This window comes from Stegodyphus dumicola, chromosome 1, assembly GCF_044657685.1.
Source record: "Stegodyphus dumicola isolate Sdum_Otavi_A_Nest chromosome 1, ASM4465768v1".
In the NCBI taxonomy this organism is placed as follows: Eukaryota; Metazoa; Arthropoda; class Arachnida; order Araneae; family Eresidae; genus Stegodyphus; species Stegodyphus dumicola.
This window is the reverse complement of record NC_140768.1, coordinates 251329705-251357054: the sequence shown is the minus strand read 5'-3', so window position 1 is coordinate 251357054 and position 27350 is coordinate 251329705. Positions and strand designations below refer to the sequence as shown.

Here is a 27350-nt window from a genome sequence, read left to right as displayed (position 1 = left end):
TCTTTAAGTATAAAATCTAAGAACAAGCAGTTCCTATTGGTCGAAAGACTAATTATGTTATATTAAAGCCAAAATTTGGCCAAAAGTAAAATAACTTCGTATTCTTGTATTAATGAGAAATTTAGTTTCAGTGCCGCCAGCTTGGCGAAGAATGCGTGAAGTAAAACATTATTTTTATCTTATTCATTTTATAGTAAAGTGTAAAAAATCATATGTATTAGAATTTGTAAATATACGTAAATACTTGAAAGTTATGTAAAAGTAGAATTTAGTCTAGAAGCATAAAAGTTTAGATGCTAAAAGTAAATACTCGAAAGAAATGAATTCAAATTTAAGTATTAAACTGTAGATAAAATCATGCTTTAGAGCGAAAGCCTGCATGTCTAAAGATGAATGAGGGGGAATTTAGAATGAATGTGTTTTGTAGGGTTCTCCACCTACACTTGAATTTTACGAATGTTAAATATAGCTCATCGAGTTTCAGTATGTCGATTAAGGTGTGTCTATTTGGTCGTTGAATTCTAACAAATCATTGTGGTAAGGGGAAGTGTTGTAATACTAAAACAAGAATATTCCCGTTTGACACCACACATGGTGGAGAACCAGGGTAAAGTTAAATTCATGTTTGAATACTTGAATGAATGTGAATTAAGCAGTAATTACGGAAAATAAAACGATCAAGAACGAAAACTTTATTCAGTGTTAAGAAAGTGTAAATTATAATGTATTTAGAAGATACTGATACTTATTCCTCCCAGATGCTGGAAGGAAGAGAAAAGATTGATTGCTGAAGTCCAGGAAAGGTTCCTGTAAGAAGAGAGGGTAAAATGATGTATCTACAGAAATTTATTCTAATTTTTGAGAAAACAGTTTGTTTTATGTAAACGAGGCTCTTGAATTTTAGTTCAGAATGTGGAAACTCTTCAACAGGTCGTTTCTAGGACCTGCTTCCAAGTTTACCAAATTCTGGCAGCGGCAAATGTAGGGTTTATATTTATTTTAACTAACATTTATTTTAAGTTTAAGCTAACTTTCCTGTCGAACCTTTACTTTCCCCTGGAATTGCCAGTGCCAGAGTATGTAAATTTTAGTAGAACGCGCAAAGTATTCAAATTTTCAGTGGAAGTAATTTAAGTTAAATAGAAGGGAAATGAGTTTGTAGAGGTGCTTTCTTGATTCACGAGCGTGAAGGTTGCTAGGTAGAAATTTAAGAACCGCGCGTTTCGGCCTGTGTGCTTGCTTCGGCAGTTAGTTGAATCTTTCAACTTTTTATTCAGAAAGTTTGCTGAAATCTCAGCTGTATCTTAGAACGCGGTCAAGTTAGTCACGTTTAGAGAGCCTCGTAGGTAGTGAGTAGTGACTTGTTATTATTCATTTTTAGTTGTACTTTCTTATTTTTATTTAACCGCCGGGTCGGCGTAGTTTGTGAGCGTCAAGTGAACGCATCTGTAACTTCTAAAGTGGAATAAAAAGGGAGTTAAACCCTTCTTAAGAGTTTGTGTACTTTCCAGTTCATTGCAGTCACTAGTATTGTTGCGGGCAAGTTGGGGCCACGCAAAATCACAAACTAACTGATTTTAAATTCTCTTAAACTTTTCTGTAAATTATGCTTGATATTTATAAGAAAACTATGAAATAAAATTTACTTGATTTGGCTTGTAAAGCATTTGGCGAAATATTTGTCGCGTTGCATTTAATTCATTGAAACATAATAGATGCTTCATTAAATTAATTGCATTCTTGGTGAAGAACATTTTAAACTTTTGCATTATTCTGAGGACCACTGAAATCGAAAGTATATGCCTAGGATCAAATTAATGGCATTTAATTTGTAAATACCGCTTCCAGACAGCGCATGTTAATTTTATTACATATCTGAGAGAAGAAAACGTTGTTATTACATATTTTGTTGCGGTATGATATTGTTTCTCATGCTAGTTGAAAAAATGACCAGTGCCTTTGAAACACCTTTTGAATAGCTGAGTTCCAAAAAAAGATACGTTCCTGGTGAACATCAATTTTCACCGGTATTATTTTCAGTTTTTATTTCATTCGTCTTTCCCGTTTAACTAAAATTTATTCCAAAACCCTGACTGCATTCTCAGAGTCGTAAAAATGAAACGTATCGATCGTATTGAAAATTGAATAGCTTAGCGTTTTTTTATAGTTCAGGCAAAAATAGTTGGATATGTTTGCTGAACAAGGAAACGGAACTGAGATAAAATTTAGTATTTCAAATTTTTAGCTAACGAAGTACCGGAAACATTGAAGCTTTGCCTTTCCGCCTTCTATCGACACTCTAATCGATACTTCACGCTAAAGCAAACTCGCAGTATAGTTCATTTGCTGACAGTTTCAAAGGAATAACAACTAAAATTATTTTCCGTTCTGTCAACTGTTGGAAAGAATGATACTATCCCATTTTTTCAATGATTTTTATTCAAAAGAAATACTAATAATATACACTTTCTTTTCTTCACAAGTATTTTATAATGTCTAAAATTTAGTCTCAAATATTCTTATATCTAAATTTTAACTTGTCATTTCTCTCACAAATAAATTTAGTAAATGAAAATATAATTGGTACATTTCTGAAATTTACTTTCGATAGCAGTATTAGTTTAATAAATAGTTTCCCTCTATGAATATTTTACATTCTAGAGAAATGTGTTGGCATTTCAAAAGAAATACTCTTCGAGTCGTCCAAACGGGATTATGGTTAGCTATGCTGACTGCCGCACCGAACGGTCCGGCTTCGAATCCTGGAGAAGGTATGGATGTTTGTAAATGCGTACTGACTGTGCGGTATGGTGGTACTCTAGCAGCGAGCCAAAAGACCTCTCGAGATGTTGTGGTAGGTATATAGTGGTTAGAAGATCTTCGGAAGCATTCCCGTGAGGTGCTTTCCATCAAAATTGGCGGGGAGGTGCAACTGCGCAAAGTCATACTATTAACTGTATGGTGTTCAGGGTTCTTGCAAACGATGGGTGCAGTCTTGTCCTCCTTGCCAGGGTGAATTTTGCGGGCTTGTTCTGATCCTACTTCAAACAGGTAAGATAAGTCACAACAACGGCATACTCTTTGGTGCGCAAAATATTTGATTAGCCTTTTTTTTTTTTTTTTTTCTCTCTCTCTCTGCCTGTTTTCACAGAATGATAAAATAACTTAGTTTAAAATAATAAAGGATAAAAGTTAAAAGATAAAATAACTTAGTTTAAAAGTTTAAAATAAAAGCCGGTGGGGCTTTTATTTTAAATTTAATTATAATAGCCTTTATTCTTGCACGGCTTTTCAGAAGCAAATTTTGCCACAAATCTACTAGTTGAGCATATTGATACAGTATATGTGTAAAGGTAAAACAATGCGACACAAAATAATTTGCAACAAAATTTTCAAACTTCATAAACCTTTCCAACAATGCAATAAAATCTTCATACTTTTGTAACTAAATTGGCTAGAAAGTTACCATTTGTGCATATTTATAGAGTATAGGTGTGAAGCAAAACAATGCATACATAACGTGTTTATTTACTTGAATGAAATGCAAAAGTCTGTTTCTGCTGGAATGAAAAAGCTTTATTTCGTTTATTCAATTCCTTGACCTTCTTTTTAAAGAAATCAATCAGATAAATCTCAAGCCCGAATTTCTCGTCTAAGCTTTGTCAATGTAATTGGTTTGTTTGCAAGCTTTCGTGTACATATCTTACCAAACAACAGACGGTAAAAGAAATTCCTTCGTCTGTAATCTCTGAGAACCCATAACTTTATTATCCAGAATAAATATCCTTTTTTCTTTCTATTTTTTTTTTTTTTTTTTTTTTTAAATTCCTGAAATGTTTTTTCATCCTGTATTATTTCCTGAACTGCATCATTCACTAATTACCAAATAAAGAAATGATAAGAAAAAAATCACAAAAATGCTTCAAAGCAATTACTTGCGTTTATTACTGTTGTTATTTTTAAAATGCTTATGAAACTTTAAACAGTCGAAAAAGAATGAAGATTATAAGGTATTTCTCCCGTGCCTTCGTAGTGTAGTGGTTATGCACGCTGGGCCGGTATTCCAAAAGTCCGCGGGTCGATTCCCAGCGAAGGCGTTTGCTAATTTTTCATCTCTCCGGCTTTTCCAATTAACCTAATGTCTTTACTGTGGCGCCTGAACTAAAAGGGTGTTAGATGACGATTTTCCGCACCCAGGATTTGGCGATTGAGTTCCTTAAAAAAAAAAAAAAAAAAAAGTTGCACTTTAGAAGGGGGAGTATATAAGATATTTCTCCCGTGCCTTCGTAGTGTAATGGTTCTGAACGCTGGGCCGGTATTCCAGAGGTCCACGGTTCGACTCCCGGCGAATGCATTGTTAATTTTTCATCTTTCCTGTTTCCAAAATACCTAATATCTCTACAAGATAATAAAAATAAGTAATTTGAGTAATACTTATATATTATTTTATTTAGTATGATTAGCCAACAATCAAAGACTAATACTATTTTGTAAGAAATTTTACCAAACTACATTAAAGTAATTTGAATGTTGAACTATAATATCATAATAAATTTCAAGAAAGATACATTTTAATAATTTGTAAAATTTAATGATATATTAGCCACCACATATTTACCTCAGCTTTATTAAATTAAATAAACATCAGCCATTTTTTCGGCTAAATAAAAAGAAAGTTTGATGTAGACACCACATGACTTCCTTGTACATCATATTAAATTATGTACATTTTTGATGCGCTTCATTTAAATTTATTTCCTCGAACTATTCTAACTTAACTAACCGATTCATCGAGGGATATTGAAAATGACATCAAAACTATAAATTTTGAAACTAAATGTCATGGTCATTTTTTGTCGTACTGGTGTCGGATATCTTCTGATTTTATCTTTTCATAACGAGTATAAAACGTTCCCAAATATGAAGGTCAGTTTACACCTGTCAGAGCGGCTCGGAGCGAGTCGCTCCTTACGATTACTTTGACAATGTAAACGCTCACTTCGACGGAGTACAAACGTAGGGGAGATGAGTCAGCGCTTCCGTTTCTACTTTGAACCTGTTGAAAAATCTCTCTGGGCAGTTACTCCGCGCAGCGTTCGCAGGGGCGTCGTGACAGTGAGTTCTATAATCCGAGATTAAGCGATAGCCAAACCATGGTATTTTTTAATGCATACGCATCTTATGAAGTGTTTTACTTCTATAATTATGTGAGCTTATATTCATTTTTCTACAAGCATCCCTACATGAGGATGCAATAAATATATGATAACTATAAAAATTAAAAAAAATATGAAAAAGATATGTAGATCTGTTTTATAGGGGATATTTAAATTTCTTGCTTTGTATAGAAACATTCTGGGCTATAATTCGTTACAATTCAGCTTGGATGTGAAACATGTTCAGCTTGGATGTGTGAGTGCAAATACTGAAGGTGTATTAAGGTTTATACAAATTATGCTAGATGAATTCTAATCTAATTAAACTATCCGTTTTAGCATTTTAAAAGTAAAGTATAATCACTATATTTACCCATTATTAATTTTGTTGATATCACTTTGTGTGTTGTCCAGAAACACAATTTCAGTAGGATCCAAAAGTAACAATTTGCGATAAATATCTTCCTCTTGGAACTATGTCATAATATATATATTCTTTTACCTGTGGTAATATATGTAATGCTCCCAAGTTTTTTGCTATTTCTTATTTATTTAATATTTTCTGAATAATTAGGTAGATATCATACAGTTTACTTCTGTCGTGTTAATGGTAGCTTTGAATAAATATTCCATGTGTTAATTTTGCATTCTTCTCTAGAAATAACACAGTTCCAGTCAGAAATCTGCATAATTAATTCCTGCACAGAGAGCTACTGATTCTGTGGATTCTGGATGAATAAATATATTCTTTCTATTAATAAATAATAAAACACATTATTACTTTTACATTATTTTGTAAATGATTAATTAGGTGTAAATAAATAATAGAAAAACTTTGTTAATTTGACTTTCAGTAACCACAGTTGACTAAATAACTTCTCTCAAACTGAGTTTCTTTTAAATTCTTGTATCTGATATGCAAGAACGTTTTTGTAACTTTGGACATTCTCGTCCGAAATTCATTTAATAGTTCATTTGATACTCCTAATTCATCGCGGCAAGGTACCCAATGAGGTACCCATTTTTTTTTTTTTTTCTTCTTTTTTTTTTTCCTCCCAAGAGCAGAAATTAATTCGTTTGAAACTGCTTCGGAGACTTCAAGCACTGCAGCCTAAGAACATCTATGTATGTTCAATGCATATTCTTTCCTGCAGCTGCGACGTCGGTATCCATTTCGTAAACAAACGGAGGCGAGTTGTCAGTCCACTCTGATTGGTGTAAACAATCTATCAGAGTACAGGTCCGTTCACTCGGTTCGAAACGCCCGGACGAGCGGCTCGCTACGAGCAGCTTTGACAGATGTAAACTGGCCTTAAGTATAGGAACTTGCAAGTGGATTCGAAAAAGGTCAAAACATATATTTATGGTGAAATATGATACCGAAAAGTTTTCGCGGTTACAACAGTTCTCTTTACTTCGTACAAGAAATCAAAACGTGCGTGAATAAATGAAAAACCTGCCCCTCTTTTAGTTTGTTATTATTATAAAGCTCACAGCGTCGAAAAACTAAAGCTTCAAAGCAAGAATATCCTGCTAATTCCTACCAAACTTTCTGTAGATAATATATTTGAGAAAATCACGCCAGTGTTTTCACATGGATGTCTTAAATTTCGTCTTAAAATGTCTCTTGAGATTGTCAAACAGATAATTCTTTAAAAGGAAAGAAAAAAGGTCATTATAAGCAGAATGTGATAGTATAGAATGCTTTGGTTTTGCCAGTAACCATAACGCTAGATATCATGACTTCAGTGAGAAAATACAGTTTCCTATCGGTACAAAACTCGAGGGCTATATCGAAGAAAATCACAGAAAAATGAATTTTATAATTTGCTGAATGTGCATATTTATGTTTACACGCAAAGAATGAATTGCTGAAAGATTATATGGCATTTCATATGGACAGCTGGAGAGGAGAATAATTCAAACTTGAAATTTCTCAATTAGCAATGAGAAGTTTACTTAAACAAAGGACTATAATTGTTGAAGATAAAATTGCAAATGGAGAAAAGAAGTACAAAAGTAGAGAAAAATTGAAAGATATTCGAACTATCATTCTAGAATTAATTAGTTCATTAATCTAAAAGAGTGTCGCATTTCCTTGAAATGTTTCTACAATAAATATCTATGAATTTTGTTAAAATTCTACGAGATTCAGCTACACTGTTATTGAATAATAGAAACTAAATACAGAGTGATTTGTTCTTTGTAAAAGTTTAACAATTTGACAGGTGAATAATTGTAAAATACTTTTAAGAAAATGCTATAAATAAATTTAAAAGCGTAAATAGCTTAATTTTAGTTCTCAAGTTTAATTATACATATGAGGTGTTAGTAATTTTAGTATTAGTCTTTCGTTAGCATTTTACTATTTATGTTTAATACTGAAAATTCTATCTGCAATATATAAAATGCCTCCTATTAAACTCAGTCATGTAGTAAAGAGAAATATACTTGGAAAGGATGTGATTAGCACCTATTGCTACTTCCTATTTCGCTTAGCACTCTGAGCCTTTTGATGGCTGATCTGACAAGTTCCAAAACAAAAAAATGGCAGGATAAATAAAAAAATAATAATAAAAAAAAAAAAACTTAAAGCAAGTCTTGATCTATATCGTTTTACATTTCAACACGTTTTGCATCTATATTTCAAGATATTTTCTTTAAGGCTACAGCATCAAGCCTTCTTATTTATTTAGAACTGAAATTAGACTCTACAGTCTAAACATGAGCTTCACATCTTCTCTTCCAACGTAACTTACACTGATACTACTTTATATACCTTTGTATATAGACGATAATTTATTTAATTTTCAGGGCATTTCAATAGAAATCTTTAAAGACACGTGTATTTTTCAGAATTTCGTTTGATACAACAGATATACTTCTTGTCGGCACATATTTGTTAATTTCTGCTCTAATGCCCATATGCAGCGGCTAAAAAACCTTATATCAGGTCATATTTTTAGATGATGCAAGATATACCAGCTCATGGTGTGTCCTGCATGCCACTTCGCCATATGAAATTGCACGAAAGTCATTGGGTGCACCAGAAAATAAAATACAGTAATTTGCACATCTCTCTTTCTTGTTTTACTCGGTATTGGAGCCCTGAACCAACTAGGGGACAGTTGTCTTTGCGGACACCATGTAAACGCGAAAGGTTTAGTTAAAAAAAAAAATCTTTAGTTTCTAAGCCAAATGTTACAGTCCCTTGTATTACTTAAATAATTTTATTGACTTCTTGGTAAGTCTGACAAAATATGTCTAGTATAAAAGGAATTTTCAAATTTTGTTCATATTTCAAAATTAATAGAAAATCGAAACGTGTTCGAGAGGCTGCACTGGAAACTTTATGCTCACGTAAATACAAAATGAAGGCAAGCAATCTTATTTTCCACGAAATTGCATGATTCATTTCATTAATTTAATATCTTTAATCTTTATTTATTAAGAGGTATCACATTATATTTGAAATGTGATACCTCTTAATAAATAAAAAATCGTATTTATTATGCCAAAAGGAATTTGTTTCCATTTACGCACACACATATACGTTTCGAGAAAATTTGGGCTAATTATTTTGTGTTGAAAATATTTAAAAATAGCATATCTTTGGAATTTTCGATCGAGAGTTTCGCGCGCTGGAGATAAAAATGTTTTTTTTTCGTACATTGTTGCCATTGCTCGCTTTGAAATCGTTGAGCTTGTTAATCATAACTTCGTTATGCCATTAGCCGCTGGTGTTGCGTTGACGCAACGGTTAAAATAAATACGTATATAAATATAACTACCTAAGATATTTTACACCAGCAGATGATTTTGTGTAGGAAATATTATGAAGATTATTTCTGTAAAAAATATTTTCCTTCAACAATCATTTTGTTTATAATAATTAATCTCATACTTTAAGCAAAATTTAAGCAAAACTTTCGACCGGGTATTTTTGCTGAAAATATTTAACGAAAGAATCGCCGTCTTTATGAGTGATCTATTTGCTGTCAAGGTCACCGTTTATCAGAACATTACATCAGTCAGATGTTTATATTTGTGTTGGGAAGGAAGGGAAAACAGGTGTTGCGTTAACGCAACGTCAGCAGGAAACGGGTAGTCAATCTCCTTTTTTACTCATTCCTTTCGATGTTCTGGTTGTTCAAAAATGCCTAGAACGAGGTATCTTACATTCGAAGAAGCCCTTCAAAGATTGTTTGATGAAGAAACAGATGATGATAATGTTAATAATGACCAGAATGAAACTGATATTGTTGTTGTTCCCCCAGAAATTGCAGAGGCTAGTGACGAAGAAGAAAGGAATAGCAATGTTTTAAATAATGATAATGATATTTTACCAAACGATACTGCTGGGGAAGTTAAAATTCACGTAAGAAGTAAGTTTCAGCCTTCTAAAAGCAGTTATAGTCATACTAAAAAGTTTAAAAAGCAGAAGACTGAAATCTTCAAGTGGATTAAAAAAAAAGACAGAACAGAAGGTAAAACTAGTGCACAGATTTTCGATTTTATTTTTGGTTTAGACATTTACTTTCTTCTCGTTGAACAGACAAATATATACGCTCAACAAAAAAAAAAAAAAAAAAAAAAAAAAAAAAAAAAAATCTAGAATTTATTGCATCTAAAGCCTATATGAGAAGATTTAATGGAATATTATTGCTTACAGGATATCATTCTTTACCTCAAGAAAAAATGTATTGGCCTTTTGATAAGGACATTTCTGTTCCTGTTGTACGAGAATCGATATCACGTTTGCAGTACAGGAATATGAAGCAGAATTTGCATTTGACAATAGTCAAGTTGACAATACTGATAAATTATATGAGACCGTATCTAAACTTATAAATATCACCACTTTTTACTACTGGAAATATAAAGTCTTTTTTAGATTTCAGACGCGAGAATGCATTATTCCTTTTGAAAACTCGTATTGAGAGTATAGAATTAGCAAGAAATAGATCAGCAACAGGAAGACCTAGTAAATTCAGCATTCAAAAACCATTGCATGGAGATGGTAGACATTTTACCGTTGATAACAAAAGTGTTGTAAAGAGTACCATAGCCAGACTGTTTATACATGCAAAGTATTTAATTTAGCTTTACATCATGATTGTAATCAAGCTTTTCATGTTTGAATCTTTCAAATGAAATAATCTGTATTTGTAAAAGAAATACAATGTATATTTTAATGTTAAATTAATTACAAGTAAAGTGATTTTTAGATTTATAAAACGTTATACAGCTAAAAAGTAATCCTGCGCTCCACTCAAAAGAAACACCACACGAGTACAATCCTACTCACTAAACATCCGTAGTCTTATTCCGCTGACGTTGCGCGAACGCAGCACTCGCATTTTCCACAGGTAAGAGCATTTTTTTTTATTTTCAATGCAAATTTATGTTATAAATGCTTAATTTAATATTTGTTATTATTTTCATGAGAAAAGAAACATTCCTTGTAGTTTTGGCGGGTAATGGGTTAAAGGTTTACAAAATATGAAATAGTCAAGTGGAGGAGTAAGTTATTAAAAGTTTGATGATAGAGTAGTTTTTTCACAATGCGAGAAACATTCATGCATTCATGCACATTCTTCTTTAGTTAATTTTTTTAAATGCTACAGGGCGATAATATTTTATGGCAATAATTTCAAAATTGATTAAGCCTTTATAGTTATTCAATGCAAAATCCCGTTTCGAGACTAATAGCACTTCTGGGATAATAACTCCCCTTTAGGCTAAAAATAAAATTTGAAACAATGAAAATGAAATTAGCAAACCTTTTTTTCTCAGCCTAAATAACAGGCTTTTAGAATGTCCTCAGTTTCTAAAATTCCAGTAATAAAATGTACATCAATTTCATCTTTAGTGGTTGTTGGAAAAACACTTTCATAGACATGAAGTTAAATAAAAAATTACAAATTTACTTTAGAACATTTAGTAAATGGACCATTTAACAAATTTTCATAAACTATTTTTATTAAAAATTGCTACGCATGCTAGATGAAACTATTTTTAATTAGTATTGTATTTCAAGTATTCGTTACGTAAGGTTAAAAAGGAAAGCTAATTAGTATGTCAAGTGAAAAATTCTAATTAAAGTTTTCTTGATATTCTAACACATATTTGCACTCGAAACGCAGTTTAATCTTTTCTCTTAATAAAAGAAGCACATTTCAGCGTTAGAAAGAAATTTTAGCATTAGAAAAATTTAGAAGAAAGCGTTTTTTATTAAAGTTTAAACTAATCATTCTGTATCGTTCAGAAAATAGAAGGCTTTCATTACCTTTATTTAGAAACTTAATCTTCCAGATATTTACCAAACAATAAATATATTTTTACTGCTCTACTGTTCATGACAGTCAGTAAAAACATTCATCAATTGAAAAGTTAATGGGAATTCCTTTTATATCCTATTTCAGAACTTAGTTTCAAAGTTTTCTTATTGCTTCATTAAAAGCAGACTTTACATTTGAAAGAAGAAAAATAAATAATTTGGCATAGTAATTTGCTGAATTCTCTTAGAAACTTCAGCTGTATTAGTTATTCTTAGAGACTAGCAAAGGAATCGCAGATTTGGCTGCATGTCAAAGAATGCAAATAATTGCTAACAAAGACGCTGGAGAAAGTACAAATTGGTCTTTGTAATATATTTTAGTCACCTACGCTTTTCAATTTTATGTTCTTTTTATAAACGCAAAATTTTAAATATAAAATCTGTTTAAACGTTAGCTGTTTCGAACATATTTAATTATGCTGTGTTGAAATATTTTTGAGTACGTGCGGGTTCGTTGAATGCACACAAGTGCAAAGATAGGTTAATAAAATTTATTTTATCTAAGGAAACGCTTCAGAGTTCTTGAACTTTTCACAAAGCTAGTCTGCAACTCTTCAGAATATCACAATGTGCAACCAGTACTTACACTTCAAATTACTAAGAATGATAAACACAACGCAAAGCAAAGCACATCCGAATATATATATCAGTTTACCAATGAACTACCAACTTGCAACAACAACTTAGAGCAGATGCTGTCTCCGGTCTTATATAGGTTTCACCTGGCGGCCGAGATATTTCTAGTATTTTCCGAAATTAATGGAAGGCATATGAGTCCGGGTAGCTGTATCTAATGTCAATTATAGTTAGATGCAATACCTGTTATGGTGATATAGGGATCGGATCAAAATTGCCGCCAAATAGTAGAACAGTTTTTCCAAATAATTTCATATTAATTATCCGTGTATATATACATGTATATATATATATATGTATTTCAGGACTTATATTTCCTTTAATCAGTTTGGCGAACATGACGTGTCCTGACTAAACAGTGAGTTTGTGTACAAACTATGTCCTATGGAGTGTAGAAGGGACGAAAAGATGAGAAGTGTTTAATTACCGTTTATTTTCCACAATATTACAGGCGATCCTGCAACGTAAAAATTCGCGAACTACTAACTAAAAATAAGAATTAGCTTTAAAAACCTTACATAAATGACTAACACTAAGACTGGCCTTTTAAATTATTACATATATAGTACGCAAACTGCGGAAAACTACAATACGTCTTTAGCTTTCAAGAGGACTAAAACATCTGGCCTTAAAGGCGGACAGCAACTAATTGCAAGCTCGCGTAGCAAGAAGGCTCACTCTCTCCCCATCTAACTCTGCTCTTGGCAAAAAGCCACAAGTTAAATACTTGGGCGTTAGTAAGTACAATTTACATAAACATATTCACACGTTTATCTGGCCGGAAGTGGAAAATAAGAGATGATAGTAAAGTTTTAGAATAAAATAAACGTTAGTAAAACTTAAGATTCGTATATACACACAAAATTCGATTCGTAACAATATGTAATTAAGGAAAATAATTTGTTACGTTAAAATTTTAGGATTATTACCTGTCTATGCCATATTCCCTGTCTAAGGTATAGATGAACATAATTCGTTCATATTTTTGAACAATATTTGTGTATTAAACTGATCGAAAATTTCAGATCTTTCAAACAGTCCATGAGATAGTGTGCATTCGCGCTATCTCTTCAATTAAATGGACGAAGAGATAGTGTGCATTCGCGCTATCTCTTCAATTAAATGGACGGAAAATACCGAGAGCAGAAAATCAGAAAACGAAGTTTCGAGAACTGTAATAAGAAGTAAAGTGCAATCCCTGGATTCTTTTTTCCGTACAGCGTTGCCATTGCTCGCTTTGAAGTCGTTGAGCTTTTTAATCGAAAATTCGCTAAAGTTTTACAAAATATGAAATAGACAATAAAACAAATTCCAGATTCCAAATTCGGGCTTCCAGGCGCACAGATTCGGGAGGAGGACTACGTTATTCCAATTTTAAAGGTTCTAGGTGCCGTTGTATTTTCACCAGGAGCATACATACATTCATTCAGTTTCCTCATTATTTAATTTCTCTAAACATAATACAGGCCGATAATGTGTGGTGGCAACAATTTGAAAAGCGAAACTGACATTTATAGTGAACGGACGCAAAATGCCGTTTCGAAGCTATTAGTTCGTCTGGGCAAACGTCCATTAGCGCAATAAGCGTCATCGTCAAATAGAGTTGTTTATGTTTCTACAATGTAGAATTATGTTGTTTTCTTCATTCAACAAAAATTTCAACCAGTAATTAAATTTGGAACCCAAATTCCACAGTTTTTACTTTCATAATTTATTTCAAGGATTTTTACTTATTGCTAACCAGATAAATAATTCATTTATATTCATTATTTATATTTATTATTCATAACCAGATAAATGAATTATTTATCTGGTTAAAATGTAGAGATAGAGTATCGCATGAAAACTAATTTGATAAGAAAAAAAGCGCGTGCAGAATTGTTTATCCTATCACATTTTGATTGATGATTTTACCAGACATGAAAGAAAATAACAGTCGTGACTTTGTACAGAATGAATTTTGTTTCAATTGTATTTACGACATAAACTAAAATTATAGATGTTTGCTTCTCTGTAGATTAATATCAGCTGAGTTTGCTGACTAATTTTTAAAGTTAAGCTTTTTGCGCAATATATTTTATTTTTATGTAATATCTTCTAAATTTCAAAATATAAAGTAAGCAGCTACTAAAAATATATCGAAAATATTATCTTATTCTCTCAGGGAACCTATTAAATCTTACTTAAATACTTAATTAATTAACAACGAACTAACACTAAGCAAATGAAAATTCTGTATACTAATTAGCGTTAACACATATTAAATTTCATACTAATTATTGATTCGATGGAATTCAGGCTAACATTGCTGTATCGTTATAACTGCTAATATCTGAGGAATAATTTACATAATTGAGTAAAGAACTTAGTGTGCATGTAACTTAAAGTAAAAATATAATTTAGTACACATAATTTAGTAAAGAACTTTAAGAGCAGTGATGCGATACCGTGGGTGTTTTTTCAGTTAAACCTATACATTTAAACAACACAAATAGTGTTACAAAAATACTAACTTATTTCCTAGGAAATAACAGTCAGGTAGGAATTTCGGTTGTACAAATTTCTATGTATAATTTTTTCATGTGTTTGAGCTGAACATTTTGTAGTTATTTTCCTGTTATTAACTTAATTATAATAATATATAAACATAGATTTTCATATTCATTCATTAATCCTAAATTTTCAGTAAAGAAAATAATTAATAAATTCTTATTAAGCAATAGCATTTCATTTTTAACAGCTGTTATTTATGTATATTAAGTTTATGCCAGGTAAGCGTTTTAGTAAAGGCTACACAGATGAAACTGTTAATGGTGTTACAGTACTTCGAAGAATAATTCACATTTACAATATTTGCTTTTTTCTTAGTTTTAAAATTATAATGAAATCTAAGTGGAAATATGATATGCTCTTGAATGATTTTTTGTTTCTAGAAAAAAAATTCGTTTATTAATGATACATTAATATATTACGCATAATGATACATTAGAAAAATACTGAAATCAAAATTAAAATAATATATTACTTCGAGAATTTATAAGATCCTTAAAATAGTTTTATTATATTTTAAAATTTTCAAATGTATTTGCTAATTTAAAAACGAAATTAAATTCAACTATTAAGCTATTTTCTATTATTCACAATACTTTTTTCAAAATATTTAGCCTTCACGAATGCACTACACACATGGCTTAAAGACGTACCAAATAACGAGCATGATACAAAAGGTAAGGTCAAATGAATGATAACATAATGCAAAGCAATTTAATCTATAACTTTTAACATGTTTATTGTTTTTTGAGAACTTTAAATGAAAATTCAGTACAATTTAGTTTAATTCTTTTAATTTATAAATGCATTAATCTTATCCTTTAAATTTTAAATGTATACACTAATTTTGATAAACAACTGTTTTACAGTAATGCTGTATTTAGTATATATAAATATTTATTTGATAATGTTAAATAAAATTGTGAGCATCAATATTTATTAATATCTCCTCAAAAATACTTTTTGACACAGCATCAAAATACTTACACGTATTCTTGGTAACTTTCATTCGATGGACCATCAGGCCATATCATAAAGCAGACGACACGCTTCTCTCCGTTGAGGTATTCCTCGACAACGGTCATAGAATACAAAAGATTGGGGAAAGAAAGAAGAATGCTGAAGACCCAAATCCAAACGCAAATATTAAGCGTCGTACTGCGAGACATTCTGGGTTTCAAAGGATGCATGATAGCCATGTATCTGTGTAAGAGAAATTAATATGAAGTTAAAATCTTCAAACAAAATACTGTAATTTAAAATTATTTTAATGTTTAAAAAGAAGAAATGTAAATATTTTATGGCTATTTAATTTACCCATCAGGACTTTACTAGCAGATATTTATTATTAGGAATAAAAGACAAAAAGTAATTATACGAAACATGAATCAAATGGTTATTATTAAATGCTAGTAATTTAACACAATGCTGGAATTCGTTAAGTTATTAATAAAATACAGATGAGCTTTCCGCTGGTAATCTGACATATCGCAATGAAACACTCAACATGCTTGTCCACTTTTGCTATTTTGAAGGACAAGTCTACTTAGCTTTCTCGATATTGATTGATAAACACGTTTGAAGGGACCTATTCAAAGATCGATGCTGTCCATGTTTTCGTCAAGGGTATATAGTAATATAGAATCATAATCAGAGACCTTAAGACATCATTAAACATTCCATTTTCTTTTAGGATATTTTCCCTGGAACATTTCCTAAGTTTCCATAAATGATAAATATTAATATTATAAATTTTATATATACAAGAATTTTAACTTTCTCATTTCAGTTCGATAAGATGGCAACTGATTTAGAAGCTGCCTTTGAATAACAATAGTAAATGGTGAAGACGTAGAATATACAAAAGAAAATGTTTCCATACATAACTTTTTATCTTCACTGAAAAATTACAATTACAATGCATGCCTGAATATGCATGCTTGAATGCATGCCTGAATGAAAATTACAATGCATGCCTGAATATTTCACTTGATGTTGTATTCTTACGCTCGCGTCTGAATGCATGCTTTTTATCTGCAAGCAAGTAACTATATGTAAGCTACATTTTCGTAGTTAAATATATATATATATATATACATAATTCTGTATAATTTGTAGTCGATTACTGTTTAATCTCTCGGGCACTTTTTTTCGTATTATTATCTCATTTGTCTTTCGCTATAAATATGGCAAGAGATATCTCAAGGAACTGACATAATTCATCTGTAACTACAGTAAAAATACTGCGATACAAATTTTGTTTCACTTCATAACTTTCATGTATCCATCCAATCATTACATTTTGAGGGCCTACCATCGGCCGAGCGGTAAAGTCGCTGAACAATGGTAGTTCGACGAGGTTCGACTTTCGCGAGCAGGCTGGCTCGCGAAAGTGGAAAATGTTTCATTTTGTAATGGGTGTGTTCGTTGTTTACTCCATGTGCAACGTGTATACGATCCAGTTCCCCTTAGAAAGTCCTCCACCAAGGCATCCCTTCCCTTAGGCAGATAGCCCTAGAGGCTTTGCCATAAGCACATAAACCAAACTATTATATTTGTAATTACAATAATAATTTTGCAATGTCACAATGCAAGGCTAGAGATTAAAATATTTCTGACTGAAAAAATTATATATTCATATGTATATATATATTTCGTATTATGCCATACGAATATCTAGAAGTATAAAAATGAAGTGATAACTAATTTAAAAAATTAGAAACGAAGGAGAAAGAGTTGAATAACATATAGCAATGAAAGTGTAGATCATTGAACTTTTCCATTTTCAAAAAAATTTTTCCATAATTTTATTTCCTAGCCAAATGTAACGATCAATTTAACCTATATATTAATAAATTTCCATCGTTTGAAAAATTCTTTTTATTTCTGAATGTTTTTATATTTCTTTTTTGTCTGATTACTTTATAGCTTGCTATATACAAGAAATACGCAATTAAAATATAGAAATAAGTTAAACAGGGATAAAGAGATGGCTATATCTAGTGTTATTGGCGCTTATAGATATGCAGAGTTAGGTTTTGTTGTAAAATCCTCTTTTCAAAATAAGAAAGAAGAAAGTAAACGGAACCATTTTTTTCTTAAGCATTCTATTTTTGTTTATATTGAATGATTTAGTAATTTTAATGACTTTTAGTAATTTAAGAAACATCAAACATGAATAGAATTTAAAAACATCCTATGAAATTAAATATTATTTGCCTTAATAGTATATTAAATGCATTCCTATATTAGTTCTTAAAATTGAATCTTAAATATAAAACTAGCTGTTTTGAAGACGAAAAATATTTTCTTAAGTTAATTTGCTGCTTAAATAAACATAATGCCACTGATTTCTTTAATGTGCCTTGAACTTACACAGATCTTTAATCTAATCATTTATAAAATTATTTATGTTCCTTGCAAATTAAAGATATGGGTTAAACATAATTTAATTATAACGTATTTCACATTTATCAGTTTAAAACGATTTCCCAAGAAAACAAACATACTTGCAAAAACTTATTATACTCCCATAATTCGTTTACCTTGCAAAAAAGAGTTATTACTTCTCGCACAGACATAAACATGAATTTCTTATATAGATAATCAATAAATCTTAAGGAAAAACAGCTAATGTGATTAGTTTCTCTCTGTTTAGCCTCAGAAGCATAGATCCTACTAAAATTCTAAGTAATAAAGGAAATCGATACGTAACACCTTAATTAAAGTACTAATGATTATTGATAAATGTCTCAAGCTTTTAAATGAATCCAACTGTAAAGGTTTTTTTTAGCATCGGTTATATTAGGCAAACTATAAATATCTCAGAGAAAAGAGAAAAAGAAAAGTCATTTATCTCAGCGGCTTTTCTCTCAGCGGAATCTGCTGTGAAAAGGAAAATGTTATAAGATTTATTCGCCTTTTCTGACAAAAGTATCTTTTGTGAAGACAAATGTGAAACCCATTTAATGGATTAAATATATAAATTAATTCAAATTCTTTCGCCTTCTGTTACGAATTTCTTTAATGTTTAAAAATATGACGGTAATTCGAAGAGGAAAACGAAGAATTTTAACAATGTTTATTTATTTTTTTTTATTTTTTGGAAAATGTTTCATTTTGTAAAAGTGTGTTTATTATTTTCTTTAAATGTAAACTAAATGTCCCATCGGTATCATTTTAGCTAGCTAAATTCCAAAAGATACAAGAATAGAATAATACTAATAAAAAAAAGAAATTAAATTACATGAACGTTTAATTTACAGATTGAGACTTCGAAGAATTTACGTTTCAGACAGTTAAAATATGTTTAAAAATATTAAAATGCATTAAAGATTAAAAAAAAAATTTGAATTTTATTTTGTTTTCATATTTTAGGTTAAATGTTAAAAATATTTTAAGCTAAACAGTTACTACAGAATTACACCTTGTGGAGACATTAGGTATTTTGGAAGCAGCAGAAGTTAAAAATGAGCACCCTCTCCGGGAATCGAACCACGAACCTCTGGAATACGCGCTCAGCGTGCAGACCACCACTCCACGAAAGCATGCTAAGAGGACGGGAGATATACCTTATAACCTTATGAATCAGGCCAAAATATAACTCAATGTATGGAAAATAGAAATATTAAGTTTAGAATATCATCGCAGTATAAAGCCATGTACAGACTTATGCGCATGTGTTAGCTGTGCTTTTATCTTACATCATAATTCGGTCCTGAAGCTTGCAATGAATATTTCTGTCCTTTTTTGGCGGTATTTCATATTCTGCCACGAGACCAGTTTCATTTGCAGAAAACAAATCAACTCCTTGAAAACGTTTCCTTCGAGACATTTAAAACTTACTAATTTCTGCAAAACAAAATATTCCTCCTGTCACCCCTTCGGGAGATAAAAAAAAATTCTCTCAGTAATAAAAAAAAAATAATTTCTTCTACCGGCATCATGTGTAAATAAGCTCTATAGTGAGATAAGAGCAAGATCTAGCAGGTAACAAGAAGATAAATTAAGCTTACTTTGCGTGTTCAATTTTTAATTATTACTCAAGTGGAAAAGTTATTTTACACCCTTTTTACTGTCCAATTAGCGGTCGAGCGGTACAGACGTTAAACACCAGTAATTCCGACCTAAGTTCGAATCCAGATGAATGGACTGGTTGCATGGCCTTTTTCGTGGTTTTCCCCATGTGTATCCTCAATACGAGTCAGTTTCTCTTAGAAAGTTTCCACGAAGGCCTATCTCTCCTCTTAGGCAAATAGCCCCAATATGCTTTGCGTTAATTTTAGTAAACCAAACCAAATTAAACCTATACACCTTCTCCGTTCTTTCAAGATTGCATTTCAACTTAGTTTCTCTTAAGCCACTAGACCTACGGAAAAAGGGATAAAATGTAGTCTACAGTTCGAATTTTAGTCAAACTAGCAAATATTATGGTTTTTAGTAGAAGCGAGTGCTTTTTGAACTGCTGTTTCCGTCAATTTCAATTTTAACTAAAATGCACTTTCTAGTCCGGTCACATTCTATGACAATAAGCTAGCATAATATTTTCCTCAATATCTAGAAACCTTCTTTAAGGCATAAGGTCAGCTTCTTCATATTGTGCTGTGCACAAAATCATCGTGCGTTCTTTTGCTGCATTGTTATCCATAAATGGCGTTTCAAAACTAACGAACCAAATTAACAGCTGATCGAATCAGACAATTTTTTATCAAGAATGCCTGGGAAAATGTAATAAGCAGTTAATTACCAGAGGTTTCTTTCCTCCGGTTGTCCTCACATGTCATTTCGAGCGACGCAAATATTAAAATAATGAAAAAAAAAAAATAAAAAAGACAATATAGTAGAAAAGAAAACATATATAAAAGCTTGAATCCACAAAATTAAACCAATGTAAAAACATTAAATAAATTTTACCAACAAATTCAATATCGGAAACAGTTATTAAATAAAAAATAAAGAATGTTGCTGAAAGGTGAAAACGATGCTCCTTCGCATTGTCGATGCAGAGATGTCCGTATGTTCCGGAAAATCCCAGGCATTTTTTGTTCATCTGCAGAAAGAACTGAAAACTGGCGACTAAACCCTCACTGGAAATGGTTTGGTTTCGTTTATTTAAATACGGCAAAGCACACTAGGGCTATCTGTCTAAGGAAAAGGATGCCTTCGTGGAGGACTTTCTAAGGGAAACTTCCTCGTATACATGTTACATACGGGGAAAACCACGAAAATGCCCATGCAGCCAGCCCGTTCGCAGGATTCGAACCTCGGACCGAACTACCAGCGTTCAGCGACTTTACCGCTCGGCCGCTGATGGGTCCCCTTCATTGGAAATAATAACAATGGAGTACATTTTTTCATTAAAATGCTTTCATAAAATGGAATCCATATGGGAATTATATTTATTGAGTGTTAGGGCCAAATGACGAGTTTATGGAAATGTTGCGTAATAAAGCAATCACTTGCGTGAGGGCTGAAATGAGTTGACATGATGCTGTGGATAAATTTCACGGCTGATAACTGCAGTATGGGCTTCATCAAATAAAACAAAAATTCCTGCTTAGAAATATCACGGTAAACAAAGCGAGCCAATCAAATAGTTGCGAATGATACTTGCCATGTACTGAGAACAATAACTGAAACATTACCCTACTGCGGGATAATATCATAGGGTTATAAACCTACATAGCTTAACTGCTTAATATGCGGCCATGCAGTCAATGATAAAACGTGTTTGTTTATGTCTCTTTTACCGCTCTTAAAAATCCGTTTCACTAGTTTTGTAGCGCACTGTATAAGCTTTTCCGAACTCTTTCATAAGTGATTATACAGTGAATGACGTATGTGTCTAGAGGACCTAACTGCATTTACAGAGTAGGTTCTAATTATATTTCCTTTCCGGCATTGTTTCGATCCGTAACCTTTGAGAGAGCCGGCTGGACTAAATTGGATTGTTCAGTTATCCAAAACTGAAGAATATCTGTATGCCTAAGCCCCAATTTTTGCCGTACTGTCTCGAATACTGAAAACTTAATTCCGACTCAGTTGTTGAAACATTTGAACAGAAAGCGAAACTATGACCTAGATACAGTTAAATCTATCGCTGAATAATCCGCAGCTGATGCCAAATAATTCCTACTTAGTAAATGTTTGTCCTTCAAATGATCGAAATTGAATATAAGTACAATTTATTCTCCATTCATCTGACCGCGGAAGTGAAATTCGATTTGTTCCCAGTCGTCCTCTTCACGATTCATCATCCTATTCCTACTTCCTGGCCGTCCTTGGGGCTAATAGTTACGCCCTCTGCTTTAGAAAATGGCGTTACTAGAACAGATGGTGCAGACACAAATCCATTTATTTCTCGAGAAGAGAGTGGAATATATACTCAAACCTCTGACAAAAATCCGTCTATTTTGAGGAGCTGACGAACTTATCATTTTCCCACAAGATAATCTTTAATCATGTTCTCAAGCACGAAGTTGTTTCTCGTATCTATAAAACGATTTCTGTAAGTTAGGATATATTTTATAAAAGGAAGCAATTTATATCAAATATAGGATATATTTTATAAAAGGAAGCAATTTATATCAATGTCAGCTGAAACTTTATGATGGCTCATCGAAAGTAGCAAATTACAACATAAAAAGCTTCAGATTACATTCCATCACCTTAAAAAATTTTGACATTAATTTTTACAACATTAAGAACATTAATAGGTATATATATGAAAATCCTAAGAATAAATAGCAAATGTAATTTTGAGGGGTAAGTGAAAATTTCAATTTGCCCCTTGAAATGGTTTTAAGATAAGCAATTAGAACAGGCCTACCAGTTTATTTGTTCAGTATTTAATTTATTTTAAGCCTGCAGTTATTTTATTTTATTTACTATATGACTTTCCCACTTACTCAATCAGTTCATTCACTCACTCAAAAATTCAATCGCTCTCTTTGCCCTTTTTTTTTTTTTTTTTTTTTTTTTTTTTTAGCCCAAAGGGTGTTAGCCCAGAAGGGCTCAATTTCGTTTGGCATTTTGCGTTGGTTCACTACAAATGTCGGTTCACTTTTCAAATTGTTGCCACCAAATATTAGAGCCCTGTGTTGTATTTAAAGAATAATGCAGAATCTGCACAATTGTATGTATGTTTCTCGCATTGTGATAAAATAACGGTACCTAGAGCCATCAAATTTTGAATCACGTAATCCTCCACCGAATATGGGCATCTGGAATACCTAACATGGAATTTGATTTATTATCTATTTCATATTTTGTAAGACTATAACGAATTTTTGATTAACAAAACGATTTCAAGGGAAGCAACGGCAACTCTGTATGGGAAAAAATTATCTCCAACGCGCGAGACTCTGTATCGGAAATTCTAAAGATATGTTCACTTTAAAATTATTTTGCAATATTGCTGTTGAACTGAATTTTATGGTTTAAGTGCGAAGAACATGATATTTAATAAATGAATGTAATACACTTTGGGCGTAATGTAAAATCTGAAGGCTTTCAGATTTCATTTTTTTTTTTCATAATTTTGATTCTATAAGGAATTTTTATATGAGATATGATTATAGCTCGCTGAATGCATGGTAAACCGATCTTTAGACACATGGCAATGGTGCAGTTGATTTTTTTCTTATTTATTATGAATTTTTCATTTTAAGTAGTGCTACGTTTTCTACCACTTCAGGTACAACTACCACATTATTCTAATTTTATTGGAAAAATAATATATGAGATTTAATTTACGAGAAACACATAAGGAAAATATTTATTATATTATTTTGTGATATATTTTTATAATTCAATGATTTAAGCATAGTGATTTTTATTTTTATTCCTGTTGCGCTTGGGCTAACTGAGCGCCAGTTTGTTAGAAAACATTGCAGTTTCTTGTGTTTTTTTTTTTTTTTTTTTTTTTTTTTTTTTCCCTCGAGACACCAGCCTTCTGCAGACGGTGTCCTGAGAAACTTAAAAACATTTATTTTTATTCGAACATGCATTGTAATAGTTTATTTTTACCTGACGAACTAGAAGTATGATATATATGTAAGAAAAATAGAGATAACGTAAAAGATTAAATTAGCAGCGTAAATTAATTCCCCTTCTAAACTTAGCAACATCTATTTGCATTGCGTCATTTCGAGAAAAATTTATTTCATATGACTCTTACGTAATTCTGGTGATGTAAATTGAATTAAAACTCAAGCAGCCAATAATAATTTTACAGCAATATTAACTATTCAATCAACTAACTCAGCTTTGAGAACCAAAACTAACTCAGTTTGTCTTCAGATTTCATTCCGAACATTGCGCACTTTCTTTTCACGCTTTGGCCTAGCTGGACTGCTGTCTGTCTGCTGCTTCTTCTGTTTTTGCCACAAATTAATCAAAAATGTAAGCCTTTTGGAACAGGCACATTTCATGTGCCGACTTGTGCGTAGCCGCAACATGTTGCTGGGAATAAAACTGAAGATTTAATCTGCCTTCGCCTCCAATTTCCTGGTCATTGCTTCTGATTTTGAATATATTACAATTGAGTCGACAGGACACAATGCTTGGGCTTTAGAATTCCAGTAGAAATGTCTGCAATAACCAACCATCTCCTCAAAATCCATGTGTAACGGAAATTCATAATGGATATCGAGTACCTGCAATCTAAGTCTAACGTCAGTGAAAACGTTAGTAATAAAGTGCTAACGTCGGTGAAAACGTAGTACAGCCATTTCTTAAATGTTTAGAAGAAAAAAAAGTGTTTTAAATCATCAAAGTGTGCCTGTGCTTCACAAAAGTGTTATCATCGAAATTGTGGCTACGATTGTGAAAGCGAATTAGTTTATTAGAGCCTTCGTGTTCTAATCTCCTAGATATCTATTACTTTGTCAATCTATGTGCGCTACCTGGAATCAGCAAGTCGTGTTAAATTTTGCCTAGTACATAAAGAAATAAGTACTGACATATAACTAATGCACTTATTTTTACTTCAATAAACCAAGCTTTTACTTGACAGTTCAAAATTCCATTTACATTGTAATAGATTGCAACGTAAATGCAAATTGGAAGAAATTGTAATAGATTTGACACTTTTTGCTATGTGATGAAAATCGAAAAATCCGAAAATACATAGAATTAGATGAGAGCGATACGAGTTTGGTACACCTCTTTATATTATGAACTTACTCTTCCGAATAAACGTTATATACACATAAGTATAATGTAAGATATTACTTTTAATTTAGGCATTTTTCGTGCGGGTATAGTTTTGTCATTTATAAAATAATCTATGATATGTTGCATTTAAAGTTACTTACATATTAAAAAAAAAGGTCTTTTCGTTTTAAACTCCCTAAAACTACAGTGATATCTATGCTTGCTGATATGAATAGATTTGCAGTGATAGCGCATATCTTGCAGTTATGTCCAAGACATGGAAATCAAGAAGTGGGGTCAAAGCGAAAAATATCTGCTCCCAATGCAGCAGCCTTTTTGTTTTATGGACCTCGATAGGGTGTCGTTATTCAGCGCCCTTGAGAATGACAAGTATGCGGTTCAAGTCGATCTTAATAGAACTTCTAAATAGGTCTTCGCAGCTGGTAAAAAAGAACAGAACTATTCTAAAACGTTTCAGACACAAAAAATTTAATTTTGGAGGAGAACAAGGGAAGAAAATATTTGAGTTTTGCTGGACGGTGAACTGGATAATAATAACGAAAGAAATAATCAGTTCATGCTCTCCAAATTGGGATAGTGGTTGGCGATTCTGACAGCCGTACCGATGAGCCCGGAATCGAATCCCGGAGAAGGCATGGATGTGGGCACTCTAAATATGCGGCAAGCCGAAAGTCCTCTCAAAAGATTAGTCGTAGGCGAAGAGTGTAAGAGACCCTCGGAACTGCCCACTCAAAGTGCTGTCCATCTAAATTGGGGCGGAACTCAGCAAAGCCGCCCCAATGCTCAGCCGCCGAACTCAGCAAAGCCAACTTATCGCAACAGCAAAGCGCTTATTGTTGGCAAGAGCCTTGAGCACCTGTACGGTGCTCTTGCCAACGATACGCACAGTCTTGCATTCCTTGCCAAGATAAATTTCGTGGGCTTGTTCTGATGTTACTGCCAGAGAAGTGAAATAAATTACAGCAACAAAAGCACAATAAATTCACTATAAATTATAAGGAAAGAAGCATACGAAATTCTTCTTGTCTACAAAATTCCAAGACATCCGGGCGACAGCTATCAATAAACGCGTAGAATAATTTGAAGCTTTCAAAGAATAACATACTGTTCACCTGGCTTTCTATTTACAGTTGATGATATAATGAACTGCAACTGCAGATGATATTTCTTTTCATTGTAAATTTTATGCTATAAATGCTTGACACATATATTCTGAAGATGTGCTTTTTCTTCAGAAGGATGAAAATGACATCGTAAGTGTTGATTTGTGTTTGTTGGAATTGTTTCTAAGATTTTTCAGATTCGCTGAGTGGAATACGGTCTCAGATATTGTCATTGTAAATATTCGCAACAACCTATAAATTTGCATTTTCGCTGTAATAAATAAACCACGTTCGTCTCACCTTGTACCAGGCATGTCAGTTTAAAATTGTTTTACTTATTTTTACTATTTATAAATTTATAATCTGAGTAAAATAAACAAAATATTATCTAAACTTTATACCTACAATGTTTTCCTCTTCAGAGGCAAAAGAATTCTTTTTTGAATAGTACAGAATATGAAAAATATGTTTTTAAAGGAATGTTTCCAAAGTTCTAAGAATTTTGGAATAATATTTTATTTCATCAATTTTCATCAATATTACAATGCGGTTCCCAATTTAATTTAATACACATATTCAGCAAAAAATTTATTTTTTAATCCCTACTCAGAAATATTTTACGGTGTCTCCTCAATTCACCTATTTATAGCATAACTAAACTTTCAATTCGAACATGCCGTAAAAGTGTTTTTCAAATGAGGAAAGAGAATACTCTTCGCAGACATTGATCAAATTACGTTTGTTTTCATATCGTCCTTCCATAGAAAGAAAATGGTTACTCTTTTCCTGTTCCATAGTAGCAAAAACAGCGCTACAAAAATGAGCGTGTATTAGTCAATACATTAAATGAGATCAAGCAAAACTGTACATCATAGTTGCATAAATGCGTCAAGACTTGTCTCGGTCAATAACGTTGCTTATAAGTTCTAGGAATTGAGCTAGGTACCAATTCTTAAAACTTTGGAAACATCGGACTTATTTCCATTTTTTCCATCCATGTTGTCTTATATAACTGGAACTATTTATTATCTTTCAAAACTAATAAAGTCTGTAACGCTTTATTAAAATTTCTGTAACGCTTTTTAAAATTTTTGAAGTTTATTTTTTGCAGTTTTGACGAGCGAAATTTGTGTATTTTTAATTTTGCTTTGTTTCCTGCCGTACACTTTTATAACTTTGTTCGAATACGTTTGTAAGGTCTTAAGTTTATTAATCAATTATTTTATTATTTCATTTGTATTTCTACTTTCGTCCGCTCCCATCAGAACACAATTTAGTTAACGTATTTAAAAGCAAAGCTCTTGAACACAAAAAATAGCTTTTGGCAGCCACCTCTGGCCATTACATAATTACTTATTCTAAAGACTGCATTACTTAATTCAATTGCAA

General features: G+C 31.9%; 1 protein-coding gene across 1 annotated transcript in view; it reads right to left on the bottom strand.

The window, feature by feature from the left end:
* The window catches only part of LOC118192439 (tachykinin-like peptides receptor 99D), a 434504-nt gene that overhangs the window by 196857 nt on the left and 210297 nt on the right, over positions 1-27350 (bottom strand). Inside the window, exon 3 of the mRNA XM_085827297.1 lies at positions 15670-15885. Coding sequence (XP_085683423.1) covers positions 15670-15885 — 216 coding nt within the window. The remainder of the gene's footprint in view (positions 1-15669; positions 15886-27350) is intronic.